General features: G+C 43.4%; 1 protein-coding gene across 2 annotated transcripts in view; it reads left to right on the forward strand.

Annotated features, from left to right (window-relative positions):
- The window catches only part of samd4a (sterile alpha motif domain containing 4A), a 104,822-nt gene that overhangs the window by 71,025 nt on the left and 8,868 nt on the right, over positions 1 to 24,929 (forward strand). Inside the window, exons 4-9 of one of the 2 annotated variants that reach the window (XM_041848314.2) lie at positions 2,155 to 2,499; positions 19,633 to 19,742; positions 20,098 to 20,184; positions 21,692 to 21,947; positions 22,719 to 22,804; positions 23,613 to 23,731. In XM_041848314.2, coding sequence (XP_041704248.1) covers positions 2,155 to 2,499; positions 19,633 to 19,742; positions 20,098 to 20,184; positions 21,692 to 21,947; positions 22,719 to 22,804; positions 23,613 to 23,731 — 1,003 coding nt within the window. The remainder of the gene's footprint in view (positions 1 to 2,154; positions 2,500 to 19,632; positions 19,743 to 20,097; positions 20,185 to 21,691; positions 21,948 to 22,718; positions 22,805 to 23,612; positions 23,732 to 24,929) is intronic. The other variant, XM_041848315.2, reaches the window with a different exon arrangement.

A 24,929-nucleotide genomic window follows, 5' to 3' on the forward strand; every position in this document is an offset into this window, starting at 1 on the left:
CATGGCGAAAAGGAAATTGTGTATAGAAATATTGCATTGTTAAAGTCCCTAATATGGAGACTTGACCCATAGAATTATCATTCTCTATTTCTATGACTGGACCGTAGTACTCTATGATTGGCAGATTCTCCTATTTCGTGGTGGGGACCTTTTTAAAGTCTCAAACTACCTCACTTCCTTTCAACCATACTTATTTTTGTCATGTCGTAATACACTGTGACGTGGCACCACTCTTGATTGCACAACACCCACCATCGAGCTGCTCCCCCCAGGCACCACGTCCCATCCCTTACCCATGTAAGGTAGCCTTTGTGGAGAGTCTGTATTTAAGGAAAATGGCTAATATTTAGGTACTGGAACTTGTAATGTTAGCTGGCCACCTATTTTAAACCAGCCCGTGAAGTCCTATACATAGCCAGGCCAACACAGTTAGTGGTGCCACATATAGGGGGAGAAAGAGACTGACAGGCGGCACAGACACGCGAGCACACAGACACCGGCTGAGCAGTGGGCACATAAAGCCCTCTCCTGTACATCTTATTGTTTTGGCCTACTAAGCCAGCGTGCCCTCTCCGTCGACTGGGCATTTCCATCTAAATGGAACCATGAGCACCAACATGTGAAGTTCACAGGAGTATGTTAAATGAAAGCGAAAAGTCTATATTTTTGGCTTATTCTACAATTTGTTGTTACATATTTCTATCTGAAATTGATTTAATTGTCATTTGTTGTCAATGATCTACACAAAATACTCATGTCAAAGTGGAACAAAAATTCATTTGTAAAAAATGAATGAAAAACGAAACGGGTCTATTATGATTGTTTCAGATTTTGGTCTGGTCCGGACCAACCAAATGTGGTCTTGTTTGGGGGCGGTGCTCATTACCATAATAGCCAGTGTATAGAATAGTACCCAAATATGCAAAAGAAGGATATTGCATATTTATACGTGTGTACATATTCAGGATACATCACCATGAAGATAATTATATTCATATCCATAATTATGCATTTCTGTACAGTACAGATCAGTGCCGGAAGTAAATCCACTTCAGCAACTGTAGTTCAATATCCAAAATACATGTTTTCAACCTTGCATGCAGCATGCGTTTTCCTCTCACTAGAGCCCATCACTACTAGCCTACTTCCCTCATGTCATAGTTGACACCCCATTCTTTCTGCAGACATCTTTGAATCTTAATTTGGAGCAGATATTTAACAGAAATGTAGGAAAACGTGGTTGCATAAAAAAACTGAGGGAGATTTTACTGTAATTCTGTTACCAAACTTTACATCTGCACAGTTCTTCCAGTATATGTGTTTTTGTGAAATGTTCTGTGTCGAAGTAGTCCTTTGAATCTGAAAATCGGAATCTGAGCGTAATTCCATTACTGTGGAATTGTCCTACTCCAGCTACTTCTGGAACGTTCCGTGACGCATACAAGGTTTTGCGGGGGTCCAAAGAAAGGCTTACCTGTTGTGTAGGTGTAAAAGGAGGGGAAAATGTCTCCGTCTCTCCCCCTCTCTCTTGCTCACTTGTTTTTCCGACAAATAAAATAAATAGGAGAAGTTGTGTTTTCTGTGACCCAACTGTGCCCAGCGGCCTCCCTTGCCATGCATTTCCACAAAGGATCAGTTTTTAGGAGGTAAAGTTGATGTTTTAAACGATAGGGATTCCATAAGGCCTCCGTCTTAATGACAGAAGTGTTGATGAAGCAGGAGTTAGAAGTTGAACGACAGTTTGAACACAAGCAGGCTGTGTCGACTTGACGCGGGGTTGTGCACCACCACCACCCCACCCGCAGTAGCTAGCCCCCTTAACCACACAACCTTGAGCATGCAGCATGCTTTTTCCTCTCACTAGAGCCCCATCACTGCTAGCCTACTTCCCTCTGGGAGAACAGTGTGTTGTGAATGGACATTATAATCATCAGTAAATTTGTTACAGTAGTAAAGTTGAGCTGGGGGCTAAGACTCTGGTCTGGTCTGGGCCTCACCATGCCTGTGTCCCATATGTCCCTACTAGCTCTCTAGCTAACACAGTGTGTTATCATAGTATTATCCTAGTAGACAGACAGCAGAACTGAGCCCCTTTCTAACTGTCTGGGCCTCCCCCACCCAACCCCCCCCCTGTCTCTTGTGTGTGTCTTGCAGTCCTGTCTGGCGGTGGCGGCGGGCAGCACAGTCCCCTGAAGCGTTCGGTGTCCCTCACCCCCCCGATGAGTGAGGGCTCCTTGGCCGGTTCCTCCTCCTTGGGCCTGGGTTTGGGTCACGGCTGGCTCTCCCAGGAGGACCTGCGCGGGCCCCGGGGAGGAGGAGGGCTGGGGCTGGCCCCCACCGACCCCCACCACGCACCCCTCTCCCCCCAAAGCAGCGTAGCGTCGTCAGGCAGCGGCGGCAGCGAGCACCTGGAGGACGCAGGTCTAGGAGGAGGAGGTTGCTGTGGAGGAGGCTTGCACCGCAGCAGAACATTTCACAAGGAGGGCAGCGGCATGAGGGGTGAGTTCAGTACTCCACCGCTCTCATGCATAGCTTAGGCACAGTGGACAGAGTAGCATGGAGGAGGCAGCCCAGCCATGTGGGCTAGGGGGATGGAGGGTTTTCACTTCAGGATGTCCCTCATCAATTCTTTGTTTTGAGGTGACCAAGTCCACCTCAATAAAAAAACGTCCACGTCTATGAATGTAAGTTGGAACAAAGCTTTGTGTCCTGGTCTGAGAAGGTTATTGTTGTAGTGTTTTCTAGAATTTCCTCTCCAGCAGTGGTGGTCGGTGCCGTTTAAGATTGAGGATGTTATTTTTTTCACGAGCATGGCCTTTTTTCTATTACAGCATATTGGATGATTGTCATTCATATTCCATTCACCCAGCTCAATGTAACATCGATAGGTTAAGACTACTACATGATACTTGAATTTGCCCTATACCCAGCATGAGGTTGCTACAACCTAGCCTGCAAATGAACGTTTATAATGTAGTTGCACAGGTTTGAGAGACAAATTGGAGTAATCAAGGTGACAGACAGTGACACATTCAATACCGCCTTGCACAATCTTGCCTGCATTTGATCTGGGTTGTAATCATTAGTCCAAACAGTTTCAGTTCCGTTTTGCAACTAAAACAAGAGTTTCTATTATTGGACAAATTCAGATAGGTCCCTCCCTGTTTCCTTCCATTTCCTTCCATTTAAGAAACGTTTTGCAACAGAATTGGTGGAATGACTACACCCTTGATCACCGGCACACACAGTTCACTTTCATAGCAGCCACATACAGCATCGTCACTTTGCTCGTTGTATAATTCCTACTCGTATCTATGCGCTCTCCTCATCACCTTTTCCCTTTGCTTGTGGACATCAGTGCACAACACAACAGCTGTCTATGACCAGGTGTAAAAACCTCTCAAAAGCCAAACCTTCATATCATAACCGCTAACGTCTACACAGCCTACATCGTTCTCACCATATTAACGTTATACCGGTAGTCAACAAACTACAACTAACACGTCCAATGTGTACAATCACGCAGTACAGCAAGCAGTTTAGCAGTTACACCTGGCAATAAATTATTAAAACCGAAAGCTTACCTTGACTTGGAAGAGTTGCAGTATGGGATAGCCTTAGCCAGCTAGCTAACATAAATAGCATTCCTCTCTGTTTGAGAGTTTGTTGACTAGGCTAAATTAGCTGCATTAGCGAAGTACTGTAAGTGAGACGTAAACTAAAAAGAAAAAAATACAATGAAATATAGCCATCTCTATCTCTCTCGCTATCTCTTTCTGCTGCTTTTCCTTAATTTTTTTATAAAGTAATTTGTTCATAACTGTTCAAGTAGGCCCATTGTCTTTCTCTCTACTTGAGTCAACTACTCACCACACTTTATGCACTGCAGTTCTAGCTAGTTGTAGCTTATGCTTTCAGTACTAGATTCATTATCTGATCCTTTGATTGGATGGACAACATGTCAGTTCAGAGCTCTGATGGGTTGGAGGACGTCCTCTGGAAGTCGTCATAATTACTGTGCAAGTCTATGTAAGGGGGTGAGAACCATGAGCCTCCTAGGTTTTATATTGAAGTCAATGTACACCAGGGTGCTGTTGAGGCTACTGTAGACCTTCATTGCAAAACGGTGTGTTTTAATCAGTTATTTGGTGACTTTAATATATTTAATATAGTTTTATCTAAAAAGGAAACAATTAATTGCATTGGCCAATTAATTGAAAGATTTGACTTGCTTATATAGAGCGGGTACTACCTGTTTGCTGAAATGGATGCAAGAGGGAAGTTAACGTGGCTCGAGCACTTTCACGAGTTGCTGAAACACCACCCTATTCTCAACCACTGAGAATGGGCGAATATCTGCGGCTATAAAAAGAAATATATTAACATAGGCTACCTATCGCTCTTGTCATTTCTTTGGTCCAGTCAGAATCTGCTGCCAAGGGGGGTTGCTTGAATGCAGAGGGGAGACGATGTTGTGTTGTTGTTTCTTTGAGTTTCCGTCTTGCTCTGGTATACTGGGGTGATGTTGGCGCAAATATGTCAACATACACTGAGTGTTCAAAACAACTTTCCATGACATAGCCAGGGGAGTCAAACTCATTCCATGGAGGGCCTAGTGTCTCTAGGTTTTTGGTTTTTCCTTTCAATTAAGCCCTAAACAACCAGGTGTGGGGAGTTCCTTACTAATTAGTGACCTTCATTCATCAATTAAGTAAAAGGGAGGAGCGAAAACCCGCACACTCCGCCCTCCGTGGAATGGGTTTGACACCTGTGACATAGACTGACCAGGTGAATCCAGGTGAAAGCTATGATTCCGTATTGATGTCACTTGTTAAATCCACTTCAATCAGTGTAGATGAAGGGGAGGAGACAGGTTAAAAAAGGATTTGCCTTGAGACTATTGAGACATGGATTGAGACATGGATTGTGTATGTGTGCCATTCAGAGGGTGAATGGGCAAGACAAAATATTTAAGTGTCTTTGAACAGGGTATTTACATTTTAGTCATTTAGCTTATCCAGAGCGACTTACAGTAATAAGTGGATACATTTTCAAACTTCGTAGTAGGTGTGGTAGTAGATGCCAGGCGCACCGGTTTGAGTGTGTCAAGAACTGCAATGCTGCTGGGGTTTTCACACTCAACAGTTTCCCTTGTGTATCAAGAACGGTCCCCCACCCAAAGGACATCCAGCCAACTTGACACAATTCTGGTTTATCGACCCCTCCACTCGCCATCGAACATAACTAGTTCCCGGGTGTGCATCACAAATGGACAGTTTGAAATGCGCCAATTAAGATTTGAACTTTTAATGATGAGCCACACTTCTTTGATAATATATATAATAAATTATCAACCCTGCAAGCAATACAAGACTATTATTATGGTGGGAAATTATAATACTGTTTTAAATAGCTCAATGGACCGTAATGGAAATCACACTACAAACTATCACCCTCATGCTCTTAAGGAAATCATGAATGTCATGGATACATTAGAACTAGTAGATATATGGAGGCTTAAATTCCTGACCTAGTGAGAGATACATGGCGGAGACTCAATCAAGCTAGTCATCTTGACTTCTTTCTTATGTCATTCTCGTTGGCACCAAAAGTTTCAAAAGTGTTGATAGGGGACAGAATGCGGTCGGACCATCGTATAATTGGCATATACATTACTCCACATGGGCGAGGATATTGGAAATTAAATCAAAGCCTATTGGATGATAACTTGTTTTTAACTTTGACAGATGAATTTATAACAGATTTTTTACAACATAACATAGGTACAGCAAATCCCCTTTTTGTATGGGACACTTTTAAATGTGCCTTTAGAGGCCATGCAATTCAGTACTCATCTCAAAAACAAGAGTCCATACTAACAAAGGAAATAGAAGGTCTAACAGATCAGATAGATGGCAATAAAAACTGTAACATAGAGGCTCAGAATAAATGAGAGGAAAAACAAAAAGAAATGGAGAAACTTATTCAAGAAAGATCAAGTGTAATATATTATAAAAATAATGCAAACAGGATGGAATATGGGGAAAAATGCACCAAATTATTTTTTAATCTTCAACATAGAAATGCTACCAAAAACAATTTACTGAAACTAGTTACAAATGACGGAGTCACCCATGATTAACCAAATTATATTTTGAAGGAGGATGCAAAGTACTTTAAGCATATGTTTTCACTCCAATACATTTTAATAGAAAGTTAGCAAAAATAGATAAGATCTTGCTACCATGGAAAGGTAAATACCTGTCTATTTGTGGAAAAATCACACTGATTAACTCTTTAGTATTATCCCAGTATACCTATTTGCTTATGGTCTTGCCTACGCTTAGCCTAAGCTTAGCGAACAGTTTAAAAAAAAATTAAATGAGTAAAAAAATATTCAATTTTATTTGGAATGGCAAGCCAGACAAAATTAAACGGGCTTATTTATATAATAAATATGAATTCGGAGGACAGAAATTATTAAATATTATAGCATTAGACCTATCACTAAAAGCTTCAGTCATACAAAAGTTATACTTAAATCTGAACTGGTTCTCAGGTAGAGCAGCTCATCCAGGATGGCACATCAATGCGAGCTGTGGCAAGAAGGTTTGCTGTGTCTGTCAGCGTAGTGTCCAGAGCATGGAGGCGCTACCAGGAGACAGGCCAGTACATCAGGAGACGTGGAGGAGGCCGTAGGAGGGCAAGAACCCAGCAGCAGGACCGCTACCTCTGCCTTTGTGCAAGGAGGAGCAGGAGGAGCACTGCCAGAGCCCTGCAAAATGACCTCCAGCATGCCACAAATGTGCATGTGTCTGCTCAAACGGTCAGAAACAGACTCCATGAGGGTGGTATGAGGGCCCGACGTCCACAGGTGGGGGTTGTGCTTACAGCCCAACACCGTGCAGGACGTTTGGCATTTGCCAGAGAATACCAGGATTGGCCAATTCACCACTGGCGCCCTGTGCTCTTCACAGATGAAAGCAGGTTCACACTGAGCACGTGACAGACGTGACAGAGTCTGGAGACGCTGTGGAGAACGTTCTGCTGCCTGCAACATCCTCCAGCATGACCGGTTTGGTGGTGGGTCAGTCATGGTGTGGGGTGGCATTTCTTTGGGGGGCCGCACAGCCCTCCATGTGCTCGCCAGAGGTAGCCTGACTGCCATTAGGTACCGAGATGAGATCCTCAGACCCCTTGTGAGACCATATGCTGGTGCGGTTGGCCCTGGGTTCCTCCTAATGCAAGACAATGCTAGACCACATGTGGCTGGAGTGTGTCAGCAGTTCCTGCAAGAGGAAGGCATTGATGCTATGGACTGGCCCGCCCGTTCCCCAGACCTGAATCCAATTGAGCACATCTGGGACATCATGTCTCGCTCCATCCACCAACGCCACGTTGCACCACAGACTGTCCAGGAGTTGGCAGATGCTTTAGTCCAGGTCTGGGAGGAGATCCCTTAGGAGACCATCCGCCACCTCATCAGGAGCGTCTCAGGCATTGTAGGGAGGTCATACAGGCATGTGGAGGCCACACACACTACTGAGCCTCATTTTGACTTGTTTTAAGGACATTACATCAAAGTTGGATCAGCCTGTAGTGTGGTTTTCCACTTTAATTTTGAGGGTGACTCCAAATCCAGACCTCCATGGGTTGATAAATTTGATTTCCATTGATAATTTTTGTGTGATTTTGTTGTCAGCACATTCAACTATGTAAAGAAAAAAGTATTTAATAAGATTATTTCATTCATTCAGATCTAGGATGTGTTATTTTAGTATTCCCTTTATTTTTTTGAGCAGTGTATATACCTTGTGGTGTCTGGTTTTCTTAAAATAAGGAATTTGAAATGGTTTATACTTTTACTTTTGATACTTACGTACATTTTAGCAATTCCATTTACTTTTAATACTTAAGTATATTTCAAACCAAATACTTTTAGACTTTTACTCAAGTAATATTTTACTGGGTTACTTTCACTTTTACTTGAGTCATTTTCTATTATTTATCTTTACTTTTAGTCAAGTATGACAATTGAGTACTTTTTCCACCACTGAACATTGGTAAATAACTGCAGTAGTATTGAGAATAAGAATTCAATTTAATCCTCCAGAAACGACAGAACAAATAATGCAACAAATATTGTGGTTAAACTCAAATATACTGATTGATAAAACTAAAAATGAAAGAATGTTTAAAAAGGTATAATCTTCGTAAATGATATCATCGGTAGGACTGGTGGAGTTATGTCGCACATGCAGCTAACAAAAACATATGGAAATGTCTGCTCTACCCAAAATTACAACCAAATAATTGCAGCATTATCGCAAAAATGGAAGAGGAAAGTGGAAGGGGGAAAAGTAAGGAACTTGTCTGTCGGCCCTGCATTAAAGGACATCATTGGTTAAAGAAAACTGTGATAAATAAAAAAGTAGACCAGTTTCATTTAAGGACCAAAGGATTGACAGCCGTCCCATATAGATTGCAAAATAGTTGGGAAGAGATTTTTGACGTACCGATTCCATGGCATAGTGTTTATGAACTGATACGCAAAACGACGCCAGATTCAAAACTTAGAATTTTTAATTTAAATTATCATACAAAATTCTTGCTACCAGTAGAATGTTATTTATATGGGGGATACAATCTTCCCAGCTCTGCAGATTTTGCTGCGAAGAGACAGAATCATTAGGTCATTTGTTTTGGTACTGTCCATTTGTAGCTTGTTTTTGGTCACAGGTCCAGGAATGGCTGAAGGATTGCAATATTTACCTTGAGCTAACCCTGCAGATAGCACTACTGGGTGATCTGACAAGTCATAGTCAATCGATCAATAATATAATACGTTTAGCAAAAAAAAAAAAATCGATTTACAATTCTTAGAAACAATGAGAATAGAATGTTTCAGAACTTTTGTGAAACATCACAGTACAGTTGAAAAATATATGGCAAATAGAAATCCAATATGGATGGTGTTAAGAGATAGATGGGAGGTCTTGAATGGAGCTGAAGGATGGGACTAATAACTAACAACAACTAATAACAACAGGATAACTAATGTAAAGCATACTGTGTCCATAATAAGTATAGGTTGAGAGCTTTTGTGTACGAGCACAGTTAGAAATATATGGCATATAAAAGCAAACCGGATGGACATCATGAAAATGATCGGAGAGGTTGAGGGTAGAGGAAGTTCAGGAGTAAAAACAAACAAAATAGAATTATTGTAAAATTGACTGTGTCCATAAAATGTATATAGTACGTATAAGCTGGAAGTAGAGGCCTAAGTGTTGTTGTTCACTAGTTTAATCCAATTAAGCAAGGGATGGTGGGGTTGGAAAGTAATAAAGGAAAATTTGTTTTTTTAAAGGATATGTATATACACTACCGTTCAAAAGTTTGGGGTCACTTAGAAATGTCCTTGTTTTCGAAAGATAATAAAAAATGTTGTCCATTAAAATAACATCAAATTGATCAGAAATACAGTGTAGACATTCTTAATGTTGTAAATGGCTATTGTAGCTGGAAACGGCTGATTTTTAATAGAATATCTACATAGGCGTACAGACGCCCATTATCAGTAACCATCAGTCCTGTGTTCCAATGGCACGTTGTGTTTGATAATCAAAGTTTATCATTTTAAAAGGCTAATTGATCATTAGAAAACCCTTTTGCAATTATTTTAGCACAGCTGAAAACTGTTGTGCTGATTTGAAGAAGCAATAAAACTGGCCTTCTTGAGACTAGTTGAGTATCTGGAGCATCAGCAATTGTGGGTTCGATTACAGGCTCAAAATGGCCAGAAACAAATAACTTTCTTCTGAAACTCGTCAGTCTATTCTTGTTCTGAGAAATGAAGTGTGATGTCACGAGAGGCTGTGTCCTGGAGGGACGTTACATCCCCCTGAGATGGCTGCAAACCCAGACAGCTATGGCTCCATCTGCTGGTATGGTCGGGAACTCCACCCCTCTATGGCCAATCTTCCCACGCAGCTGAAACAAATCAGGAGCTGATGAGCTGAAGGTTTGGGAAGGGAAGAGACACACTGAGGGAGTGTGTGGGTAGTGAAGTAACACAGTCTCCAACCTGGGCTCTCTGGAGGACAAGAGTGCTGCACGTCCACTTCCATGAGGAATATAAGGATTTGGAGATACTTACCTTTGGGAAATACTCACCTTTGGATATATGCACCGGTGGAAATACGTGAGAGACATTTGGAAGGACTTTTTGCTGGGTTGGCCACTAGCTGCAACGTGGACTACAGTAAGGCTGGGGAAAAGTTATCTGAGCGAGTGAGAATTATGATTTTGGATGTGGAAGAGACATCCCTGAACTGTTAACCCTTAAAGAGCCACAAGAGAACAGAATTTTGTTATATTTTCGTTAATTTCCCAAGACCTATAATAAAATCCTTGTTTTGTTTGAACCTTGTCTCCTTGCACTACTTGAGCAATCCCGCTGAAAGCTGTGTAGCCTCTCGTGACGTCACAGATGGTGGAGAATACAGGCACGCTCAAGCGTTATAGTGCATGTCAGAGGAGGATACCGAAGGTTTGATCACCCAGTTTTCCAAGCTGGCCGTAGGCTCCCCGCCGACTGAAATGGAGGACATATTGAAAGCCCTTGTTGCTGGCCAGCAAGCCCAGATGCAAACAAACGTGGCTCTCTTGGAGGAGCAAAAGAAAGCCAACCTTCTGAAGGCAGAGGAATTGCAGTTGCAGAGACAGAGGGTGGTCCAAAATACCCGCCCAATAAAGGCAAGTGACTTTATATCTAAGATGGGAGCTACCGATGACATTGAGGCATACCTGCATGCATTTGAGGCCACGGCCACTAGGGAAGCCTGGCCCAAGCAACAGTGGGTTGGTCTGTTAGCCCCCTTTCTAACCGGGGAAGCGCTGAATGCTGTCCGGGACCTGGGCCCTGACCAGGTTACTGACTATGATGCCCTGAAGTCTGAGATCCTCAGCAGATATGGACTCACAAAGTTTGGTATGGCCCAGCGCTTTCACAGCTGGACCTTCCAACCAGACCAACCTCCTCGGGCGCAGATGCATGAACTTGTCCGAATCACAAGGAAATGGCTGGATCCGCAGAGGAATACAGCAGCGGCGGTGGTGGAGGCCGTTGTGGTGGATCGTTACCTACGCGCCCTGCCTTATGAGGCAAAACGGTTCATCAGTCAACAGGCCTTGACCACGGCTGATCTGACCGTGGAAGCTGTGGAAAAGTACCAGGCCACAGCGGAGATGCTGAATGCTTCCCGAAAAAGACCCCAGGAGTGCGGCCCCACCACAAATGGGAAGAACCCGTCCAAAGGACCCCAAGGTCTCGAACCCAGCCACGTCAGGACTTATCCCGGCTCCAGGGGGAGCCAGAAACCAGGCGGGTCCAAGAAGAGTACACCAGGAGGGGGGAAACTCGACAGTGTTACCGGTGTGGGGAGATGGGACATATCTCCTGGCAGTGTGGGAAACCAGCCGATGAACCTATGCCCACTGCGGAGTCCTCCAGCTCAGCACCCACACACCGTTTTGCCTCGCTCTTGGGAGTCGTAGATGGCGGCCCAGATCGACCCCCACCTGCCCGGTAACTGTGAATCACCATGATGTGGAGGCCTTACTGGATTCTGGTAGCCGGGCCACCCTAGTGCGTAAGGATTTGGTGGGCCCAACGTGTCTGACCCCGGGGAAAGTCCTCCCAGTTTCCTGTGTCCATGGGGACACCAGAGAATACCCCATTACTGAACTTACAATGACCAGCACACGGGGAACCATACACACGACGGCGGGGGTGGTTGATTCCCTCCCCGTCCCTGTCCTAATTGGACGAGACTGCCCAGCCTTTTACCCACTCTGGAGAGAGTCTCAGGAGAGGATAACCCGAGTACCTCGGAAACGGAGAGGCAAGACTCATCCTGGGAAGGCTCCGGTGCAATCCTCCGAATTACTCACTCCCGCCCGGGCTCTGATAGGGATGGCAGGTGCCCAGACCGACACAGAGACGGAGCTACAGAATCTGGACAAAGAACTGTCTGGTCTGAAGGGGACCGCTGAGAGGTATCGTTTGTTAAAGCAACAGTTAGACATGAAGACAGAAGAGTTAGATATCCTCCAGGCTAAACTCCAACAGAGCTCCTTCCCTAAGCAACAGGAGGAGCTGGAGATGCTGCGCAGGACCATCGAGGAGTGTGAGGAGACCCTGCGCAGTAGTAAGGAGGTCCAGAAGAAGGCAGAGGAGAAGTACAAGGTGTTGGAGAACAAGATGAAGAATGCGGAGGCAGAGAGAGAGAAGGAACTGAAAGCTGCTCAACAGAAGCTAAACTCTGTTAAAACCAAGGCTGATGCGTTCAGTAAGAAACTCAAGGAGAGACAACAGGAGGCTGAGTCCCTGGTCCTAGAGTTGGAGGAGTTGAAGAGAGAGCAGTCTGGCAAGCACCACGGCAATGCGGATGCCCTCTCCCGGCGTGATGCCTTCTTCGCTGCCTTTACCCCGACGAGGACGTCGGTCCCGAGGAGGGGGATGTGTGATGTCACGAGAGGCTGTGTCCTGGAGGGACGTTACATCCCCCTGAGATGGCTGCAAACCCAGACAGCTATGGCTCCATCTGCTGGTATGGTCGGGAACTCCACCCCTCTATGGCCAATCTTCCCACGCAGCTGAAACAAATCAGGAGCTGATGAGCTGAAGGTTTGGGAAGGGAAGAGACACACTGAGGGAGTGTGTGGGTAGTGAAGTAACACAGTCTCCAACCTGGGCTCTCTGGAGGACAAGAGTGCTGCACGTCCACTTCCATGAGGAATATAAGGATTTGGAGATACTTACCTTTGGGAAATACTCACCTTTGGATATATGCACCGGTGGAAATACGTGAGAGACATTTGGAAGGACTTTTTTCTGGGTTGGCCACTAGCTGCAACGTGGACTACAGTAAGGCTGGGGAAAAGTTATCTGAGCGAGTGAGAATTATGATTTTGGATGTGGAAGAGACATCCCTGAACTGTTAACCCTTAAAGAGCCACAAGAGAACAGAATTTTGTTATATTTTCGTTAATTTCCCAAGACCTATAATAAAATCCTTGTTTTGTTTGAACCTTGTCTCCTTGCACTACTTGAGCAATCCCGCTGAAAGCTGTGTAGCCTCTCGTGACGTCACAGAAGGTTATGCCATGCGAGAAATTGCAAAGAAACTGAAGATCTCTTACAACGCTGAGTACTACTCCCTTCACAGAACAGCGCATACTGGCTCTAACCAGAATAAAAAGAGGAGTGGGAGGCCCCGGTGCACAACTGAGCAAGAGGACAAATAAATTAGTGTCTATTTTGAGAAACAGACGCCTCACAGGTCCTCAACTGGCAGCTTCATTAAATAGTACCCGCAAAAGACCAGTCTCAACGTCAACAGTGAAGAGGCGACTCCGGGATGCTGTCCATCTAGGCAGAGTTGCAAAGATTGCTCCACACACAGTGTCTTGCAAAAGTATTCATCCCCCTTGTCGTTTTTCCTATTTTGTTGATTACAACCAGTAATTGAAATTGATTTTTATTTGGATTTCATTTAAATGGACATACACAAAATAGTCCAAATTGGTGAAGTGAAATTAAAAAAATAACTTGAATTCTGACAAACTTCCCGGCAGGGACTAGGAAACTGGTCAGAATTGAAGGAATGATGGATGGCGCTAAATACAGGGAAATTCTTGAGGGAAACCTGTTTCAGTCTTCCAGTGATTTGAGACTGGGACGGAGGTTCACCTTCCAGCAGGACAATGATCCTAAGCAACACTCAAATGTTTAAGGGGAAACATTTAAATGTCTTGGAATGGCCTAGTCAAAGCCCAGACCTCAATCCAATTGAGAATCTGTGGTATGACTTAAAGATTGCTGTACACCAGCGGAACCCATCCAACTTGAAGGAGCTGGATCAATTTTGCCTTGAAGAATGGGCAAAAGTCCCAGTGGCTAGATGTGCCAAGCTTATAGAGACATTTTTATATTTGTATTTTTTTCACCTTTATTTAACCAGGTAAGCCAGTTGAGAACAAGTTCTCATTTACAACTGCGACCTGGCCAAGATAAAGCAAAGCAGTGCGATTAAAAACAATAACAACACAGATTTACACATGGGATAAATAAAACGTACAGTCAATAACACAATAGAAAATATATAAACAGTGTGCGCAAATGTAGTAAGTTATGGAGGTAAGGCAATAAATAGGCCATTGTGCAAAATAATTACAATTTACTATTAATACTGGAATGATAGATGTGCAGAAGATGATGTGCAAATAGAGATACTGGGGTGCAAATTAGCAAAATAAATAACAATATGGGGATGAGGTAGTTGGGTGGGCTAATTACAGATGGGCTGTGTACAGGTGCAGTGATCGGTAAGCTGCTCTGACAACTGATGCTTAAAGTTAGTGAGGGAGATAAGTGTCTCCAGCTTCAGAGATTTTTGCAGTTCGTTCCAGTCATTGGCAGCAGAGAACTGGAAGGAATGGCGGCCAAAGGAGGTGTTGGCTTTGGGGATGACCAGTGAGATATACCTGCTGGAGCGCATACTACGGGTGGGTGTTGCTATGGTGACCAATGATCTAAGATAAGGCGGGGATTTTCCTAGCAGTGATTTATAGATGACCTGGAGCCAGGGGATTTGGCGAATATGTAGTGAGGGCTAGCCAACGAGAGCGTACAGGTCACAATGGTGGGTAGTGTATGGGGCTTTGGTGACAAAACGGAAGGCACTGTGATAGACTACATCCAATTTGCTGAGTAGAGTGTTGGAGGCTATTTTGTAAATGACATCGCCGAAGTCAAGGATCGGTAGGATAGTCAGTTTTACGAGGGCATGTTTCGCAGCATGAGTGAAGGAGGCTTTGTTGCGAAATAGGAAGCTGATTCTAGATTTAACTTTGGATTGGAGATGCTTAATGTGAGTCTAGAAGGAGATTTTACGGTCTAACCAGACACCTAGGTATTTGTAGTTGTCCACATATTCTAAGTCAGACCCGCCGAGAGTAGTGATTCTAGTTGGGCGGGCGGGTGCAAGCAGCGTTCGATTGAAGAGCATGCATTTTAGTTTTACTAGTGTTTAAGAGCAGTTGGAGGCTACGGAAGGAGTGCTGTGTGGCAGTGAAGCACGTTTTGGAGGTTTGTTAACACAGTGTCCAATGAAGGGCCAGATGTATACAAAATGGTGTCGTCTGCGTAGAGGTGGATCTGAGAGTCACCAGCAGCAAGAGCGACATCATTGATGTACCCCAAGAGACTTACAGCTGTAATTGCTGCAAAAGGTGGCTCTACAAAGTATTGACTTTGGGGGAATAGTGATGCACGCTCAAGTTTTCAGTTTCTTTTGTCTAATTTCTTGTTTGTTTCACAATAAAAAATATTTTGCATCTTCAAAGTGGTAGGCATGTTGTGTAAATCAAATGATACAAACCCCCAAAAAATCTATTTTAATTCCAGGTTGGAAGGCAACAAAATAGGAAAAATGGTAAGGAGGTGAATACTTTCGCCAAGCAATTGTATGTGTGTATATATATGTATGTACATACAACTTAGCCAAATATATTTAAACTCAGTTTTTTGCAATTCCTGACATTTAATCCTAGTAAAGGTCAGTTAGGATCACCACTTTATTTTAAGAATGTGAAATGTCAGAATAATAGTAGAGAATGATTTATTTCAGCTTTTATTTCTTTCATCACATTCCCAGTGGGTCAGAAGTTTACATACACTCAATTAGTATTTGGTAGCATTGCCTTTAAATTGTTTAATTTGGGTCAAACGTTTCGGGTAGCCTTCCTCAAGCTTCCCACAATAAATTGGGTGAATCTTGGCCCATTCCTCCTGACAGAGCTGGTGTAACTGAATCAGGTTTGTAGGCCTCCTTGCTCGCGCATGCATTTTCAGTTCTGCCCACACATTTTCTATAGGATTGAGGTCAGGGCTTTGTGATGGCCACTCCAATACCTTGACTTTGTTGTGCTTAAGCCATTTTGCCACAAATTTGGAAGAATGCTTGGGGTCATTGTCCATTTGGAAGACCCATTTGCGACCATGCTTTAACTTCCTGACTGATGTCTTGAGATGTTGCTTCAATATATCCGCATAATTTTCCTTCCTCATGATGCCATCTATTTTGTGAAGTGCACCAATCCCTCCTGCAGCAAAGCACCCCCACTGCATGATGCTGCCACCCCCGTGCTTCACGGTTGGGATGGTGTTCTTCGGCTTGCAAGCCACCCCCTTTTTCCTCCAAAGATAACAATGGTCATTATGGCCAAACAGTTCTATATTTGTTACATCAGACCAGAGGACATTTCTCCAAAAAGTACAATCTTTGTCCCCGTGTGCAGTTGCAAACTGTAGTCTTGCTTTTTTATGGTGGTTTTGGAGCAGTGGCTTCTTCCTTGCTGAGCAGTCTTTCAGGTTATGTCGATATAGGACTCATTTTACTGTGGATATAGATACTTTTGTACCTGTTTCCTCCAGCATCTTCACAAGGTCCTTTTGGTGTTGTTCTGGGATTGATATGCACTTTTCGCACCAAAGTAAGTTCATCTCTGCGTGGTCCCATGGTGTTTATACTTGCATACTATTGTTTGTACAGATGAACGTGGTACCTTCAGGCGTTTGGAAATTGCTCCCAAGGACAACCAGACATGTGGAGGTCTACAAATAAATGTGAGGTCTTTGCTGATTTCTTTTGATTTTCCCATGATGTCAAGCAAAGAGGAACTGAGTTTGAAGGTAGGCCTTGAAATACATCCACAGGTATACCTCCAATTGACTCAAATGATGTCAATTAGCCTTTCAGAAGCTTCTAAAGCCATGACATCATTTTCTGGAATTTTCCAAGCTATTTAAAGGCACAGTCAACTTAGTGTATGTAAACTTCTGACCCACTGGAATTATGATACAGTGAAATAATCTGTCTAAACAATTGTTGGAAAAATTACTAACTGACTTGCCAAAACTATAGTTTGTTATTGAGAAATGTATGGAGTGGTTGAAAAACAAGTTTTAATGTAAACTTCCGACATCAACTGTATATGCGAGAGAAAAAAAACATATGGGGGATTGGAAGTGATGCAGACAATTACATTGATGGAAGTTACAATCTTTCTGCAATATTATAGCTGATCTACCCCCCCCAATTTGAATATGTGTACCGTTACACCCCTACGGGTGACTTCTGGGTTGAGTTCTGTTTGGTTGGTCCCCGCCACAACCGTGTCCTCGGGCTAAAGAAGCAATCTGCTCCTTTCCAAGTGTTCACAAGCCACCCCCTTCCCCCAGCTTCCCTTTCTTTGAAATGAACATCCCATCTGTTGTGACATAAGTCTGAATGTATCCTATGGAATAGCAACACATTGGTCACATTAATTGTGATTTGTGGATGATTGTGTTTGTTTTTATTTAACATAGTTCAAAAGTCTCTGACGTCTGTCTCGTCTGTGCAAGCACTTGAGTGAATGGGGCAATAGGAAACAAGACACCTGTTGCTTGGTATTTTAAGTTGTTATGCACCGCCACCGCTCATGTTAAGGGCTCCGATATGGCTTGACTAGCGACGACAGGGCACTGTCAGGACAGGAGCAGACATGCTCCTATCAGTCTCTGATGTCGCCTTTCTAGGGTGGCTTTCTTTTAGACCCTGTTGCATGCTCAGTCTCAGGACACACATACACAGTGACATCTGGTTCCTATTGTACCCTGTATAACCCTGAAGCCAAATGAATGGGACTTCATGAGAAATTATGGTTTTGGTTGAGTGACAAGACAGCCTTACCTCTTGTTTGAAGCAGATGTTAATTTGTCAATCAGATAGTTATGAATTTTGCCTTTAATAATTTGCTTTTGTGAACTGTGTGGACGAAATTGAATCTGAATTCAATGATTTTGAATTTGTATTCATAAATTGAATCTGAATTCAATCATTTTGAATTTGTATTCATAAATTGAATTTTGAATTCCATATGTTGGACTTTGTATTGCACAAGTTGATTCAATTTATGAATGCAAATTCAAGATTGAATTCAGATAACATTTCTGTTGGCACTTATCACTCCATAAATGGGTGTGGGTGAACTGACCAGTTAACCTTAGTCAGAGGCTTTAAAGTTGATGCCTGCTGAAGCATTTTCACGTTTCCCCACTTCTTTACCTATGTCTTTCCCCTAGATTATTGTACAGGGGTGGCGCAAAGGCCCCCAAAGCAACATCCAAGCCAACATATTTGGGCAGGTGAAGCTTCTTAGCACCACATCCACCTCTGATAAGCAAAATGCTCTAAAGATAGCCAACGAAGCGTCCAAGTCTTCTTCTCGGTCATGTTCATTAGGGCACGCAACAGAAAACATTTTGAAACGCTTTGCAACTGAAAACAAAAATGAGAAAACGCGATTCTTACTGGACAAGTGAACAAGACCCTGAACTTAATTTCACCTTAGCCATCTACAGGAAAAGTGAAAGCCTCCACTGTTTGTGTATTGTTGGGGGGAAAAAACTAACAAAAACTGCCAGGATATTTACAGTCAACTCCCTCCAGCATTCTTTGAATACAGATTACTAAGAATTGCTAAGCATTACCAAAATACACGAGTTCGCATAAGCAGTCCTATGCATCTGGGCTCGTATTCAGAAAGCATCTCAAATCAAATAAAACTTTATTTGTCACGTGCCGAATACAACAGGTGTAGACCTTACCGTGAAATGCTTACTTACAAGCCCTTAACCAACAATGCAGTTCAAGAAAGAGTTAAGAAAATATTTACCAAATAAAGTAAAGTAAAAAAGAATGAAAAGTAACACAATAAAATAAGAATAACGAGGCTATATACAGGGGGTACCGGTACCGAGTCAATGTGCGGGGTACATGTAGGTAGGGGTAAATCCTCTGACTAGGAGTGCTGATCTAGTCCATATACTCTTATTCATTACAGTCTAAAAGGCTAAACGGATCCTATATCAGCACTCCTACTCTGAAACTTTGTGAATACGGGCCTGAACGGTCCAACCTGCTAACAGTAGAGGTTTCTGGTTTTGTTTGTCTTTGCTTGGGGTCAATGTTTTTGCCCTTTTCTAGTAGAAAGAAACCTCTAAGGCTGTTTTAGGCTTTGTTTAGAGCCTGGTGTTTACCAATACATTATGAAGTGACAATGAAATGTGATTTAAAGCAGTAAAATAAAAGACTTCTAAGGTAATTGACATTCACACACTCACCACATAACATACAAAGCAAACAATAGAACCAAAACTCCTTTGCTAGCGACCAACATATGAGGCAGTCTAAAAAGGGTCATGGTCTCTTGTATCACAGTGTTTTACATTACAGCTTTGACGGGAAGGGTCAGAGTTGAAGGGATAAGTCCCTATGGGCTCAGGTCAAAAGTAATGCACTAAATAGGGAATAGGATGCCGTTTGGGACGCAGCCTAAGTCTGAGACACTAGGAGAGTTTAAATGGTGAGAGGGAATACCAGAAAGGACACTTCCCCCATCTGTGATGTCATGTCAGTGCCATTACACTGACTTTCTACAGCTGTGCACAAGACATTCGTCTGACGTGTGTGTGTGTGTGTGTGTGTGTGTGTGTGTGTGTGTGTGTGTGTGTGCCTACAGATGTGCCGGCCTGGCTGAAAAGCCTCCGTCTCCACAAGTATGCGGCTCTCTTCTCCACCATGACGTACGACGAGATGATGTCACTGACCGAACAGCAGCTGGAATCACAGGTCAGTAGCAACAAGGAATACCTAAGGAAACATACTAGGAACGTAACGGCAATTTTAAGGAATTGTTACGGTAGTGAAAGTCTGTCTCCTGTTTCTAGTACTGTACTTTTGTTGTCTTCATTAAAGAGCTGATAGACATGAACCGGTATTTTAAGAGTTGTAACAGGATGTTATAAAGGCTTGTTCATGCTTATAACAAGTTATAAAGTATTATAATGGCAGTAAAGTGATTCAGAAATGTTTAGTAGAACACGTTGATTAATTACCCTTTTCATGATGTATTTATTTAACTTGTCGTTGGTGTGTGTGTGGTGAAGGAATGTTGAAAGAGTGAAATGATATTTATTTTCTGCAGAATGTCACCAAAGGGGCGCGCCACAAGATAGTCATCAGCATCCAGAAACTGAAGGAGCGCCAGAACATGCTGCGCTGCCTAGAGAAGGTCAGTGGTGCAAGCTGTCAACTTCTTAGGTTGAGTAAATTGTCACGAAGCTTCGACAATGTCTTGCTATTCAAGTGAGGCCCAATCCCAAATCAACCCCTAAACCCTACTCCCTATGCACCTGTTGAGATCTAAGAAAATGTGATAGGTATAAGTAATATGGTTAAGTGAGCAATATTACCATATTGCTTACACCTGTCAAATCCTCTCAGATCTGTGACAGTCGGGGTCAATTTGGGATTGGGCCTGAGTGACAAAGGCAGACAATTGGGGTCAGCGTTTCACTTCCTGTCTAAAGGATCGGTCAACTGAAGTTAGGACAGTCGCTCGTTCTCTTTTTCCTCTCCTCGTCTCCTTCCTTTCGTCTCTGCTGAGTGGAGAAGACTTGACAGGTAAAAACAATATGTCTGAAAACCTGACTAGCTGTCTAATCATGAGGTAGAGGTCCAAGTGAGAGACCTTGGATCCTTTCATTTCGCTTTGAGAGGGAGGGAGGGAAGGAATTGAGAAAACGAGGCTGGAGGAAGCAAAGATTTGACTGCTAGTAATATTTTTAGACATAGCCACAGTTGCTCATCATTTGATGGTTCGCTCACCTGTCAGTTATCTTAGATCAGTACAGATGAAGAGGACACAGGTAGAGAAATACTTTTTAGTCTATTGTGAAAGAGGGTCCACTTATCCAGGAAGATAACGTTTGGGACTCGGACAATGGCTGTCAAGGTCACAGCGGGGTGTCTTCTCTTCTTGTGCCATCTAATTTCAGGCCCGACCTTTTCACCAGGGGCTCTTGATTCTAAAATTTGCTGCCGTGTCACATTTGTATGGTTGGGGAGAGAAACAAGACACCTGTTGCTTGGTATTTTAAGGGCTCGGATATGGATTTGACTACCGGCAGCAGTACGGGACAGGGGATCAGAGGATGTGTCCCAAATGGCACCCTATTCCCTATAGTGAACTACTTTTGGCTCTGGTCAAAAGTAGTGGGGCTCTGGTCAAAAGTAGTGCACTATATAGGGAATAGGGTGTCATTTGGGATGCAGGCAGACAGGACAGGAGTGAAACATGCGTGTATTTTTGGAATTGCTTTATTTTTCCTCGTCATCATATGGCTGGTGAGCGTTTCCTCCCTTTCATGTCCAAAATATCCCACCGCCCGCCTGACAGCCGCTGTTGTAGAAAGGACTCTGACGGAGACTTCTAGAATGATCCTCCTCTGAATAGGGCTATGAGTATTTGTATCCCTTACTGTAACGGTCCGGAACTGTTAAAGAAGTATAATAGATCATGCTGACTAATTTCCCTTTTCTCTTCTCTCTGCTATACCTCCTCCTTCTTTGTTCTCCCTCCTCTCTTTCACCTCATCTTTACCCCTTTGTGACCTCTTGCTCCTCTTCCTTTTCTCTCCCGTTCCTTTATTCTCTCTTTCTATCACTTTGTCTCCTCCCCCTTCCTGTTCTCTCTATCACTTTCTCTTATTCTCTTCATTTTTTCTATCCTCTCCCAGGACGTGTTGGAAGGGAGTAACCTGCGCGCCCCTCTCGCCGAGCTCCACCAGATGATCCTGACGCCCATCAAGGCGGTGGCCAGCGATGAGTCGTCCCCCTCCTCGCCCGCGCAGCGACCCCTGTTGAGCCCTGAGGGGAAGAGCAGCGCCGCCCCGGGCTCTCACCTGGCCCCCGGAGGAGGGGAAGGGGAAACTGGAACCACCGTCATCGCGGAGGGGGACATCCCCGGCCAGTTCACCCGCGTCATGGGCAAAGGTACAGAGGATCTAGTCCCATAGATTGGGAAGTTAAGTTGTTGTAACGTTGTCATACACGCATCACATTTGTGTGATAGACTGCACAGAAAGAAACCAAACACCTGGGATCACCATGTGGTCACTATTTAACTCAAAAACCATTTTCATATATTTTCATTAGTCCACCATTGATATGGTCCCAAATATTATAATTTTGCACATTAGAGCATCCGAGCTAGCCTAATAGGAAGCCTGTGTTGACTTTCTGGAAAGGTCTCATGATGATGCAAAACACAACTTCATAAGGCTTTTTGCGTTTACTTATTTTTGGGCATTAGGAGACTGAAAGCGATATAACTTGAAAACGGAATGTTGACATGCAAACTTTTATTTGACTATCAAAATCGGACTAAAAACATACTAAAATAAAGAACTGTAAGACAGCCCTTAGCCATGGTATATTGGCCATATACCACACCTCCCTGGGCCTTAATGCTTAATTCAAGTATGTGGGCGTTTTGGTTTCTTGACTTCCAGTAGATTTCCCTTCCTCTCCATAACCACCTCAGTGCTATGTACTGAGCAAACAGTGGACATTTTGGAAGAATATGGAAATCAGTGTGGCCACGTTTCCCCTTGCTCAAACCCCGTCTGTGTCCTTAAATCCCCCTGCTTTGGGGAAACTAACTCACCCTCTCTCTCATCTCTCTTTTTTGGTCCCCTCTTTCCCCCTCCTTTCTTTCTCTCGCTCTCGCTTTCTCTCTCGCTCGCTTTCTCTCGCTCTCTCTAGTTTGCACACAGCTCCTGGTGTCCAGGCCAGATGAAGAGAACATCAGCTCCTATATGCAGCTCATTGACAAGTGCCTTCTGCACGAGGTACACACACAGAGAGAGACAAATGATGATACTTTTCTTTATACAGTTCTCCAGAACCTTATTTATCTAATGGGTGAACGTATCACATTTGTGTGGTGTGTGTGTTCATAACCTCACAGTATTTTAGACATATATTACATTCTGTATCAGCTCAAGTGTGAAAGCTGGATATTGGAAAATGTAAAAAAGACAAACAAGTATACTGAACAAAAATGTAATGGTTACACGAGGTCAAATTCTCTAAAACGATGTTGGAGGCGACTTATGGTAGAGAAATGAACATTAAATTCTCTGGCAACAGCTCTGGTGGACATTCCTGCAGTCAGCATGCCAATTGAACGCTCCCTCAAAACTTGAGACATCTGTGGCATTGTGATGTGTGACTACTGCACATTTTAGAGTGGCCTTTTATTGTCCCCGGCACAAGGTGTACCTGTGTAATGATCATGCTGTTTAATCAGCTTCTTGATGTGCCACACCTGTCAGGTGGATGGATAATTGTGGCAAAGGAGAAATGATCACTAACAGGGATGTAAACAGATTTGTGCACAACATTTTAGAGAAATAAGCTTTCTGAGTGTATGGAACATTTCTGGGATCTTTTATTTCAGCTCATGAAACATGGGACCAACACTTCACATGTTGCGTTTATATTTTTGTTCAGTATATTTCCAGTGTAGTGGGGCCATAAAAATTAAATAAACGAACAAAGCTGAACTGCAAAACCCTGAGTTATGGTCTCTCTCCTACTCTTTGGCCATGCAACCTCTCCTTTCCCCTCCCCTCTCTTCCCCTTCTCCTCCCTCAGGCGTTCACTGAGACACAGAAGAAGCGGCTGTTGTCATGGAAACAGCAGGTGCAGAAGCTGTTCCGCTCGTTCCCCAGGAAGACCCTCCTGGACATGGCGGGCTACCGGGCGCAGAGGAGGTAGATTAGACCCTACACACACACAGAAATGGATACACATAGACAGAGAGAAATTAAATATATACACTACTGTTCAAAAGTTTGGGGTCACTTAGAAATGTCCTTGTTTTCCATGAAAACATACATGAAATGAGTTTGAATAGGAAATATAGCAAATTGCATAGGAAATGTAGGCATTAGTCTACAGCAATTACAGCCTTGCAGACCTTTGGCATTCTATTTATCAATTTGTTGAGGTAATCTGAAGAGATTGGCTTGATGGGCACTTCTTACGTACCATACGGTCAAGCTGCTCCCACAACAGCTCAATAGGGTTGCGATCCGGTGACTGTGCTGGCCACTCCATTATAGACAGAATACCAGCTGACTGCTTCTTCCCTAAATAGTTATTGCATAGTTTGGAGCTGTGCTTTGGGTCATTGTCCTGTTGTAGGAGGAAATTGGCTCCAATCAAGCGCGGTCCACAGGGTATGGCATGGCGTTGCAAAATGGAGTGATAGCCTTCCTTCTTGAAGATCCCTTTTACCCTGTACAAATATCCCACTTTACCACCAGCAAAGCACCCCCAGACCATCACATTGCCTCCACCATGCTTGACAGATGGCATCAAGCACTCCTCCAGCATCTTTTCATTTGGTCTGCGTCTCACAAATGTTATTCTTTGTGATCCAAACACCTCAAACTTTGATTAGTCTGTCCATAACAATTTTTTCCAATCTTCCTCTGTCCAGTGTCCCAGCTTAATCTTTTATTTTTATTGGCCAGTCAGAGATAAGGTTTTTTCTTTGCAACTCTGCCTAGAAGCTCAGCATCCCGGAGATGCCTCTTCACTGTTGACGTTGAGACTGGTGTTTTGCGGGTACTATTTAATGAAGCTGCCAGTTGAGGACCTGTGAGGCGTCTGTTTCTCAAACTAGACACTCTAATGTATTTGTCCTCTTGCTCAGTTGTGCACCGGGGCCTCCCACTGCTCTTTCTATTCTGGTTAGAGACAGTTTGTGCTGTTCTGTGAACGGAATAGTACACAGTGTTGTACGAGATCTTCAGTTTCTTGGCAATTTCTCGCATGGAATAGCCTTCATTTCTCAGAACAAGAATAGACTGACGAGTTTCAGAAGAAAGTTATTTGTTTCTGGCCATTTTGAGCCTGTAATGGAACCCACAATTGCTGATGCTCCAGATACTCAACTAGTCTCAA

This window comes from Coregonus clupeaformis, chromosome 34, assembly GCF_020615455.1.
Source record: "Coregonus clupeaformis isolate EN_2021a chromosome 34, ASM2061545v1, whole genome shotgun sequence".
NCBI lineage: Eukaryota > Metazoa > Chordata > Actinopteri > Salmoniformes > Salmonidae > Coregonus > Coregonus clupeaformis.